At 36.6% G+C, this 12,303-nt stretch overlaps 1 protein-coding gene across 5 annotated transcripts in view; it reads left to right on the forward strand.

The window, feature by feature from the left end:
* Positions 1-12,303, forward strand: part of LOC149776085 (uncharacterized) — a 53,295-nt gene that overhangs the window by 36,817 nt on the left and 4,175 nt on the right. For all 5 annotated transcript variants that reach the window (XM_089942366.1, XM_089942367.1, XM_089942371.1 and 2 more), the window contains 5 exons: positions 4,278-4,579; positions 5,111-5,238; positions 5,919-6,100; positions 9,178-9,288; positions 10,835-12,303. The exon at positions 10,835-12,303 is cut by the window's right edge and continues 326 nt beyond it. In XM_089942366.1, the coding sequence (XP_089798492.1) occupies positions 4,278-4,579; positions 5,111-5,238; positions 5,919-6,100; positions 9,178-9,288; positions 10,835-12,303 (2,192 nt within the window). The remainder of the gene's footprint in view (positions 1-4,277; positions 4,580-5,110; positions 5,239-5,918; positions 6,101-9,177; positions 9,289-10,834) is intronic.

Genomic DNA, 12,303 nt, shown 5'->3' on the forward strand with positions numbered 1-12,303 from the left:
TCACATACTACACTACAGTTAAATGTCAGATGAACATGTTTGTCACTACTCTACAATTTAATATCAGATGAACATGTTTGTCACATACTACTCTACAATTTAATGTCAGATGAACATGTTTGTCACATACTACTCTACAATTTAATGTCAGATGAACATGTTTGTCACATTCTATTCTACAATTTAATATCAGACGAACGCGTTTGTCACATACTACTCTACAATTTAATGTCAGATGAACATGTTTGTCACATACTACTCTACAATTTAATGTCAGATGAACATGTTTGTCACATTCTATTCTACAATTTAATATCAGACGAACGCGTTTGTCACATACTACTCTATAATTTTATGTCAGACTCTAACTATTAATAACGTGTGCACTGGTTGCGTGTTAAATTTGCTTTTATGGGACAGAACACTGTTGATGCCGTGCTTTAGCGTGTTTTGAGATTTCTGCTTTTTAACTGTTTGAAAACCTTATTTAAAAGCTATTGGACATTGCTTGTTATTCAGGAGAGATGCTGGACGTAGAGGTCATTTCTTTTTCATCTCATGTTCCACACATTTGTTTAAATTACGTACCCGTTTAGTCTTAAGCTGTTTCCTATCAGATAACCACATTGGAACTATTTAGGTGTCCTCACTGACGTATTCTTAGACGCACCGAATCGAAATTTTATAACGTACAATTTGCTTTAATTTCATTCAAAATGTACGGGTAAAACATTTAGAATTTATAAAAGAAGGGTTATGTAATACAGACAAAATCATATTTGTGTTTTGTTCTTAATCGAGGGAAAGAATTAGTTTGATGTGACATATGAATACGTCACCTCAGTCTAACAGCAATTAAGGTATACCGATGGAATAAATTTCATCATATGACTGATCGAACATGTCAGCTTCACCTGGTTGCGTTTTTATTCTTCCAAAGTACTGTTGGTGATAGGTCTGCGTTGCCGTATGCCTTCTCTCTGTCTCTCTGTCTCTCTCTCTCTCTCTCTTTCTCTCTCTGCGGGTCATCGTCTTGGCGGTAGAGATATGGAGCTATTTCATTGTGCATTATTGAGACTCGTTCTTTCAATGTAGTGAATCGTTCTCCTTTCGTGTCCTCAGCTTTCCGACACCTGTCCCTTGGACAATCTAATCAGAAATACGTATTTTTTACCGGTGCTAAATTCTGGCTTGCCTTAGAAACTTCGGCTGTCTAATTTTACGAGGAGAATTTCTTAAAACCTTGAATTCCTTTTGGGCACACATACACCCCTTATGTAGCTTAGTCAGTCAATTGCTTTCTCTAACCGCCAAACTTTTAACATCCCCACGGAAGTCAGAATAATCCTGTCTATTCCGCATTTATTAATAACTATTCTGGACCATATCATTTTATGACAACTGTTTAAAACAACGCCAGATTTCCCAAAAAGTTTGTTTTGGCTTGACTCGACCCTGTCATTTTACGCTGTTTGAGCTTACTCTGTCATATCTAATACAAATTCAGTTCATGCCCCAAACAGAGCACATCCCATCCCTCGCAGTCAGTAATTTATTGTGAGTCTATTCCGTACGATGAACTTAATGTTTACGTGTCACGCTGACCACGACGGAATGTACTGTGAAATTGTCTACAAAACTTTGCACCATTGCAATCCTGTTTAAAGCATTGTACAAAGTCATGCATAATCATGGAAAATTCCTTTTATAAACCTATTTATAACCCTTGATAAAGCCCTCTATAACCCTGTGTACAACCGAGTCTAAAACGGGTATAACCATGTATAAGTCTCGTCTATAGTCGCGTATAACACTATAATGTCCTGTATAACCCTTTATAAATGCTCGTAAAATACATGTATGACCCTGCATTAAGTCTTGATTAACACCTTATGATCATCGTATAAATCCCTGTATAACCCTCTCTAGACCCTCATATAAAGACTGCTCTGACATTACATGAGCTACTGTTTTCAGTGTAGTAGACCAAATACATACTTAGGCAGTTAAATTTAAGACCTTGGGACTGTGACATTATACCGATTAATAAAAATGTCATTTAAAAGGTTTATTACTGGCATTGTGTAAGTCCTATATCAGTCATACTGGTCCACATTAAGTTACGCAGGCGTTAAATTCTGGGCTAATATGATTAACCTTGGACCTATCACAAGGTCAATTGTGAATATACTTTTGATAGTTATAGTCGCACATATTATTCCTATTTTATTTTTCTTGTGAACAACCTTTCATCATGACTGAGTGCGTTCAGATTTGATTCAAAAAATCTGTGTTAAAACTAAACCAGGGTTGTGGACCGAAAAACCTTTTACACCAGTGTCTTTTACACAAAGATAATCGGAAACCAATTACACCAGATGGACTCAACCGAAAATCAAAAACCTCTTGCACGAGATGGTTCCGTTGAAAGTTGCCCTGAAGCGGGATGATCACAACACGTTCTAAACAATTAGCAACGGGGAAAGGGGATACAAAGGGATACAACACTGGGCATTTTAGGCATTTCCTAATCAGTTTTCCCTCTTTGATCCTTCCGAACTTTGATACGGTTAGAATACATTGTTTTATGCATAAATACGTATTATAACATTAAAACGAAACATAAAACAGCCGTTGAACATTCTTTCGAGTAAAATGTTAGAGAATCATTTATTTTAGCACGTACTGCATCAGCTTTTTGAATTATTGTTAAATTAGAAGGGAGCAATGCACAAAAATACTTCCATATCACAACGTAGGAAAGTCGTGGAGGTATGCTTGGCTTCCTATTTCATATTTCCTATTGTATAATTCAGACAAACGAATTCATACATCGTATCTAGGACTAAGTCTTCAGACTTCAAACTTGTATCAAAGCGCTATAGGAACCTCTGGTTTAAGATTTGAGACTTCTAACTTGTAAAGATGTACACGAGGGACTTAAGACTTTCAACTTCACACTTCGGACTTCAGACATGTACTTCAGACTTGAAGAAGTTCCATATTCTTAATCCGGACTTTAGACTTTGGACTTCATACCGATGAATTTCGGTATCTGAGTCTTAAGCACGAGGTTTGAAGCTCCCAAATTCTAATGTATAGGCGTAACGTTTAAATCATGAAGTCTGAATCAGAAGTCTCTCTAAGGTTCTGTACTACCAGTCCAAAGTTTGCGGTCAAAGTGCAAAGCATCAAAGAGCCAGGGAGACATCTCTCCTCCTGACTACTGTACAAAACTATTTACTGTTTCATACTGATTGTCATTTCGGGTATTCATTGAGATATCAAGGTATAGTAAACATACTTAACTAAATTATTTTTAAAAACCATAGTGGCCAAAGACATTGTAAGGCAACATTTGTATTCGTCTGCATTGAACCACTAGTCAGGAATATTTGAATTTTATTTTGTTTTCTTTTTAATTATTGCTTGTAAGATTATTCAATAACCAGCAATGATCTGTTTTTGTTGTTTTGTGTTGTTTTGAGTTAATTCTGTGAAATCACGAAATCAGACTTTGTTTGCTTCTTCACTCTAATATGGATGCTTAATAATGTCCCGAATATAAAGAACCTGTAAAGTATTTTTCTAGCTTGAAAGATCACTCGGAACATCCTCGGCCTATTACGTCAAGAGAAAAAGAAACCTGGTATATAATTGACGGCCACAAGGAAATATATTCGGAACTACTTTGTTAACAACCAACAATATACAGAGCCACAATCGGAGCATTGTAAGCCTTAGTGCAACAAAATTTATGGTCAAACCCCTACGACCATATCTGAGGTGGTAAATCACATTTACTGAACGACCGAGTGATGTTACGATTATTTGAAATATATTACTACCCTATATAATGTTTATATATATTTCTACATTTCAATAGTTCCGGTTCATTAGTTTACCTCATCATAGGCTACATTTGTGGAGCAACAACTGGGACATAATCTTTTTTTAAGAAAAAGATGCATAGATTACGTAGCACTTTCTAAAAGCAATTTAATTTCTACAAAATTACCCACGTTCTAAAGAAGCCTTACTGGAACATAACAAATCATAACTATCAGTGTCGCTATCCTAAATAAATGTAAATTGCAATCAAAGCACTTTTAAAATCCCACAACCGTGTACTTAAGATTTGAGAGCCATTTTTCAGATTAATTCTTTTGTTAGATAATAGTCTGACCAATTTAACAAAATTGACAAGGCAGTTATATGCTTATCGTCCCATTGATCTCGGACTTGCATTAATCCATGATTTTACTCCCTTTGTACAGTTTTTACGTAGTTCTGAAGGGATCTGTGTCAATCTACATCGACCCTAAATTGACGGGAGAAATGGATGATGGTTCTCTCCCTGCACAAAAACCATCAAAAGACGTGCCGAAAAAGAAACAGAAAATAAAGGATAAAGCAAACGGCAAAGCGGACGAGAAGGATCGTGGCGAAGAATCTAAGGACGGTCAGAATGAGGATGATGCAGGAGAAGAGGATAAAAAACGGGTCCAGACGGAAGAGGAGAAAAATAAACTTGTACGGCTGGACAGAAGCAAATATGGAAAATTGATTATGAAATATGGTAAGAAAAGTCAGCTATAATATAACCGATTTTTTTTCTTCTTCATTTCGGTATATTCAAATATAATTCTCAATACACATTTATTAATACGTAAACTTTGTCTTCACCTTCAAGGCTACCCTGTCAAGAAGACCTTTAACTTTACATGAACAACCAGTTTTAATTTTCTTATCAGCATACTGTGCTCATTCTTCATATAATAATCGATATATAATAATCGATATATAATACTCGATATGACCATTCCAATAGTAAATGTAAAAATCTGCAAATTTGTCGAGGAGTCAGCTCGAGATTTTGATGTGTAACATACAAGACGTATATCCTTCCTTATCGTTTATTTCGTCCTTTCTATTTTGCCTGTACAATGATAAGATTTGATTTATTATTTCTACCCTCTTCTTTCCTTCCATTATATTTGTATCTGCCTCTGTCTACGTGTCTTTTTTTCTTTAAGTGTGTTTGCACATAAGCTGCATTGTCACTAAACGAGAAAATGGTGCTTTTCAAATTTGTTGTTCGTAATTCAAGATCAAGGAAAGGCTTTCGGTGAGGTGGCGCTGGTGCATAGGGACTCTATTCGCAACGCTACTATTATTTCCGATGAAGATGTGGATCTGATGGTTATCGGGCAGGATCTGTTTGACAGGGCACTCAGGGTACAAATTTTATGTGATCATTGGGGCGCAATAAGGATATTTAAACGAGACATGCATATAAATTGCCAAGAAAAACAAGAAAATAGGTTCATGATATACTATCATTAACTCTGGAAGATCAATCATTTAAGCTCCACCAGTAACAGTAAGTTATGTACATCATCAGAGACGCGTGTGCTTTAAATCGCTCCAGACTGAAACTAGATAAGATTATATTACCAGCCTGGTGGTTAATTGCTTTCAAATGTAATCATTAAAATTACAGTCACTTTTCAAAAATGTCATCATCACAAGCCCAATTACAATTCCCCTCGGGGTAAATGATTACATAACTCTTTTTGAGTTCAGTCAATTACTTATTGATACGCTTTGATCATATTGATGTGTGAAATCACATACATTTTAAACTTTTTTAAATCTATTTTTAAAGTAATACACATATCCTTAAAACTTAAATTATGTTTCATTTTTAAGAATTACGTACATAAAGGTACGCCTAAGTGCAGCAATATTCCATTTATTTTGTTGTTTCAAATCAATGCCTTTTCTCTCATTCATGACAAATTTCAAATCACAATTTAATTTACGAGTGTATTGTCATTACGGTAATTCTAGGTAAATATTGATTACAGCGTAGTTTGTTCTGTAATTGCTTACATTATAATTGCTTGTATTATAAGGTCGAGCAAGAAAGAAAATATGCTGAGATTCGGGAATTTATCGACGCTCATCCATTCTTCTGCCACATGACTCAAAAAATCAAGAAACTCCTGGAAATGAGTTTGAGGAAAGAGACATTTATATTTGATACAAATATAGTGCAACAAGGAGAACCTGTAACGGGTCTTCGCTTCTTAATTAGGTGAGTCACTGCAGTTATATGTATTTACGGGCTTGTACCTACATGCTTTTATCTGCGTCCATGTATGTATGAGAACCAATGATTGTTCTTCTTGTTTTGAATCTTGGAACACGATTTATCAGTATGGTATAGGGAACACAGCATATCGCCGCCGTTTGGGATCAAAGCTCAACACAACAAGGCCATCAATACCTATTCCTGAATTGACGAAAGGGTTGTAGTATTCATGTGACGATAGTTGATGCTGAACTCAGTGTTTTATAATTATGGCTTTCTATAAGGACCCTAACTAATTTAAATTTACGAGAAAAAAATCTTTTCCACATAATGTGTACTCACAAAAGTAAATCTGACCTTTGTAAATCCAAACTCATCAACAACTCTGACAACAACTCATCATCAACTCTGACCATGAAACGGAATTTACACGCAATAAATTCATAAATGGGGGAAAAAACTGAGAGTTCTAGAAAATATTCTTTCCAATAGTAATTTTATTTTTAAAAGAAAAAATATCCCCGTTAACATTTTAGTTGACATGCTTGAAATCCCGCAAATACAAACTTATCCATTTCGAACCTGAACATGTCCACATTCCTGGTTATTAAGGATGGAAACTTTAGTCCTAATTTAACCACTTCGAACGATTCTCAAATAATCCTTTTCTCAGTTGTATCACGGAATTTGATATCTATCCCCGCCACATATTTTTACACCAGACGCAGGCGTATTTATTTTGTTTTCTAAGACACTAAGGCAGCCATGCGAAAAAGTGCGCCAGATTACATAAAAATGGCATTTGGCACATATCGGCGTTGTCTGCTGTGCCCGAAATCCACCTTTGTTATTAGTGTAGGGTGCGCGAAAATTCCATGAAAATGTGGCTTCTCGAAAACGTTCCGCAGTGTTATTCTCCTCAGCCATACAGTACCGAAATCTGCTAGTTGTAGACGAAACAACAGAATGATGTCACTTTTCGTCTATCCTTTGATAGTATCAAAACATAGCTCGTCAGAAACATGTAAATGACAGATGTCTTCCTTGTAAACTGTAGTAACCAATCTGCATTCGCGGAAGAAACTGGCGACAGTCGAAGTATCGAAGTGAAAGAAAGTGTCGGCGACCTGTCTGGGGAGGCAAGTAGTTTGGACAATCACATCCTGTGTGTTTTTCTTTTACCACAACCGCATGAGGTGATCCGTATGGAAAAATCATCATAGGAGATCCGAGTAACGTCTTTGCCCAAGGTAGCACACAATAGTTTTTGGTTAAGGCCCCGGTTGGCGATGAGCGCTGTCACTTTTGAAGCCACCTTCTATCAAAATAAAACTCCATAACCAACGTGCTTCTCGTCAGAGAATGAAGAAGAATCAGTAATAAGAGTGGGCACGACGAAGCTCGTCCTTCTGTGATTATCACCTTCAGAGCCATGCCAGCCCGACTCCGCAAAACTAAATAGTTTTTCAAAAAGAACCATGAAGAATCTTATGTGAACAAAGTTATTTCACATATGTTGTTGTTGTTGTTGTTGTTGTTGTAGGGTTTAACGCCATTTTTCAGCACACGATAGGCTATGCATGGAGGCCAGTATTAATGGTGGAGGAAGAACCCATGAAAACCCCGAGAAGAACCACCGACCCACGAGAAGCTACTGGCAAGCTTTCTCACATACCCACATTGGCCGAATCCTGGACTCGAACCCACGCAAACAGAGGTGAGATGGCAGTGATCCGTAACGGAGAGCGCTTTAGACCACTAGGCCACTCGGGGCCCTTATTTCACATATAAGGAAGTGACAATTGAGTCCCAGAGAGTACTTTAATGACCCAGATAGTACTGTAATGACCCAGATAGTACATTAATGACCCAGAGAGTACTGTAATGACCCAGATAGTACATTAATGACCCAGAGAGTACTGTAATGACCCAGACAGTACATTTATGACCCAGATAGTACATTAATGACCCATATAGTACCCTAATGAAGAGCGAAGTGGACAATGAATGAACTAATTTTGCACAAAATCATTCACTTTAAAAATGTTGGTAAACACATAAAAATAGAGCTAGGAAAATTGGCATTCGCTTTTATAATGGTAGACCTAACTTTAATCTCAGACTCCGCTGGCACTAGACTCATTAATTGTACGTACAACATGACATCATGCACTATGGACAACACAGTAAATAACGATGGAACAACTTGGGAATCAAATATAGATCTCTCTTCAATCAAACATTTACACCATATCCAATCAAAAAAACAAAAAAAAAAAAACACTTATTGTGTGACCCAAACTGCTCCCAGGATGACGTCATGAACAATGCCTCTGACTGTACAATCCGTTGTTACCTCGCTTTGGAACATCATTGCTGTTGATTTTAGCGATACATTTTCTTTTATAAAAAAATTGATAAAAGTATTTTGACAATGAGTAATCTGCTAGTTTACATTACACTTTATATTTTAACAAGTACTTTAGGCAAAGTCCTTCAAAAACAAGGCTACATGGAGTAAAACCCTTTCTACAAATTCCTTATGAATTTCATCTTTCGGTGGCAGTGGCGTTATATGAGATGTAAGGGGAGGTAACTTACTGTGATGCGTATGTTCTTAACCGAAATATTACCAAAGTAAGGATTATGTAAGGATCATATCGGATGTTCTGATCTGAGCATATCTTCCAATAATCCAACTGCTGCTCAGGTGAAGTAGGTAAAAAAAAGGTCACAGTACACACACACAATGACACACACACTCACACACACACACACACACACACACACAAATTCATTGGAAATATGCAAAAACAAGAACAGACATTCCTTCAAAATTATGGCAGAAATCAAGCTCGCGTGGAGGCGACATTTCGAAAGAAGATAGCGCGCCATCCTGGAAACAGCTAGCCCTGCAACAGGTGTGACTCTTAATATCTTAATATTCTGGATCATTGCCCACCTTGGTCCAATGTGTCTGTGCTTTTCATGGCCGGATTACTGCCCACCTCGGCCTAACATGATTGTGCCTTTCGTGGCCAGATTACACATGCTCCATTCTATTTGCTTTCCTCTTACAGAGGAGGCGCCAAGATAATTGTAGAACCAAAGAAGCATCAGAAACAGTACCAGAACCTTTGGCCTTTCGAAGCTGGCGTGGATATCATCTCCATGGAATTCGAACATCTAAGGTAAATATAGGGCAACAACTCCAACTTCTTTAAGCATATATACAAGAATTTGAAATTTTTAAATATGTTTTGCATAAGAATGCTTTATCAACATTACTTGTGTCTTGGTTATCACGTATAACGTTATGGCCTATTTCATACAACTAGAAGTTCTTTTACATTAATTCATACAATTCGTGGACATTAAACATCGGTAGTAAAAGGTCATGTCCTTTGTTTAGAATAATCTATGTATATATCTATATCCATGTGAAGGGAGTGTGTTGTTTGTGCAAAAACTTGTTCTACAATTCAGATAATCTCAGTCTCATAAGTTTAATACAGCAAAATAACATTTTCTTCAATGATCTCCAATAATGTTGAAGGACATAGAGCGTTGTTGGTATTAGTTTCATATTCATCATTTTAGGGGTAACTGTATGGTTGTCTATTGTTACCGAATTCTGTGTCACTTATTTAATTTATAATATAGTTTTATTTTAGTCATTGGGTTTATGACATGTATATCTTATATTCTAATATTCAGTGGCCGGGTGACACTATAGTAACGTGCATGTACACTATGTTGTAGGAATCTCATTCATAAATCAAGGCCGATCGTTGAGGTCAAGTCAACAACTATTTCGGTCAAATCTGCCGCACACTCATTTGAATGGAAGTTACTTATACATCACGTGAAAGTAGGGGTGAATTTGCACTGTAGAGCTATTATGCACGTCCTAATTGTTGATTGGTTCAATAGTATGAGAAGGTCAGAACATGACTGAGATATTTTGAAATAATATGATTTAATTGTTCAAAAACTTTTAATAATTTAGATTTGGTTGATTTGGTGCGTATATAGAGAATATATAATAAGAATACATGCGCCACGTATTCTATTCCTTAGTTTATGTAAATGTCGTTGAGAAGAAATAGTGATTTATTTATAATATTTGTTCCTTGGGTTTAGCGGAGTGGAAAATCTTTGATTTAAACAGTCAGTACCTATTGCATTATTGAATGAATTAAGGACTTGAATATTTAAATAATTCCCTTGGAATGTGTACAACTTTAAAAGGCTTCGGAGATATTCTACGTTCACGGGTTTATATTAATGTACAAACATTTGAATTTTTCAGTGGTGCTAGCACGGTAGCACATAAACACATTAGAACATTCATTCGAAATACCATTGGAAAGTTTCCGGATTAGTCAGAATTGGAAGTACAATTTACGATAATATTCTATGAATTCATACACTTAAGTTATTTGTAATTCTTTCACTTTTTTTGTTTTAAATTTTATTGAAATAAATTTATATTTTGAAAATTGAACGCATGTCGAGTTTACCTAATCTTGTTTCTTAACTTTAAGCAGCTAGACGTAACATTAGAGACTGATCTGATCGTTTTCCAATCTCGAATTTGTGAAATATACATACAATAGACACTTTTAAAATCAATGTTGTCTGATTCGTGTCCTGTGAAAAGAAGTCTTTACGAATCGTTCCTGATCTTTGGTTAATAATTTCAATGAGATGCTGATTTGGTTCTGATTTTGGCAGAGACCTGAGGCGTGCCGCTATTTTAAAAAAATATGAGGACCCTGCCGTGTGGGAGACAAAGTCAGAAGACCTGGTTATACGTCGGACAGAAGGATACGCAGCCATCGAAAAGAGAATGCAGGAAAAGACAATCAATCTATGTACCGTCCAGGGTGGGGAAGTAATCGGTGACACCGAACTTTTGATTGGACTTACAACTTACATGCAAACCGTAAGGTGTACGGCTAATACAGAAGTATTTGTTCTAGACACCAAAAACTTTGAAAGACTTGTTGGCAAGAAAAATCCATCAACTCTGGATGTCATGCGTGAGTATGTAAAATCAAAGTTGAAAACACGGATGGAAATGAAAAACGGAGATCTCATTCCTTTTCTTCAGTATCTGCATTGCAAACTCACCGAACAAAGTCTGCCTCCACCAAAAAAAGTTGAACCGTTTAAAATGTCAAAAATAATTCCGGATGAGGACACAGAAATGCAGCACTTGATACGGGACTTCAAAGAAGGAAAGTCGGTTTTGATAAAACCAAAAGTACCGGGTCTTGTATACTATAAAGAAATGATGCACGAAAAAACAAAACTGAGAGAATCGATGAGGAAAGCAAATAACACGGGCGATGGCATCAAAGTACGTTCCGTTTACAAGACCAAACCTAAAATCAAACCGCGGAGTATTCTTGAAATTCGGGAGTCCCTTAGACAAATGATGGAGTTGGAGTTTACAGCCATTGAAGCCAAAAAACGGAAAAAGAAATTGACTGAAAAGAAGTTTCCATTGCCTAGACTACCTTCTGCACAAACTGAACCAGCACTTCATAATTCCACTGAATCAATACCTGGAGTCCTAAAGCAGAACTCAAAAGTAAAATCAAAATCTATGGACAATCTGTCGAAAATTCTCCCTTTCATGCCATCAGAACCCAAAGAAGAGAGCCAACCCTTGCTCTTCTCTTTGATTAAAGAAAATAGAGGAAGAAACAAAGAGGACAAGGAGAACCTATCGCCTCCAAGTGCCAATATACTAGACCTTTTAGACAAAAAGAAGCACAAATTGCCAAGCATTACAAAAGCTTTTGTTAATGTACCAACTGATCCTCAAACTCAAAACGATCTAACGCTTGCCGTTATCAAGGAAGAGAAGACGCAGGAAGAGATTATTATCAGGCACGAACAACAAGAACAACAGAAGCTACACCTTCATCCACCAAATTTAGAGAGGCATAAATCTGATACTGGATTCAAAGATGATAATTGCAGAAATGACGACTCGGCCGATGCACCAGTTATCACTGCCGTGCAGAAATTAACACTACCAAAACCCAATCAAACAGACCCAACCGCAAGATTCCCTGCACCAGCTAAGAATGAGAAAGGCAATAGTATTGACTTAGAAAAAACTGAACCTATGGATGAATCTCTGAAAACACTCCCGAAATCAGTTATACATGAAGTTTTTAACTTGACTGATG

Source organism: Sinohyriopsis cumingii, chromosome 18 (assembly GCF_028554795.1).
Source record: "Sinohyriopsis cumingii isolate HCF-2022 chromosome 18, ASM2855479v2, whole genome shotgun sequence".
In the NCBI taxonomy this organism is placed as follows: domain Eukaryota; kingdom Metazoa; phylum Mollusca; class Bivalvia; order Unionida; family Unionidae; genus Sinohyriopsis; species Sinohyriopsis cumingii.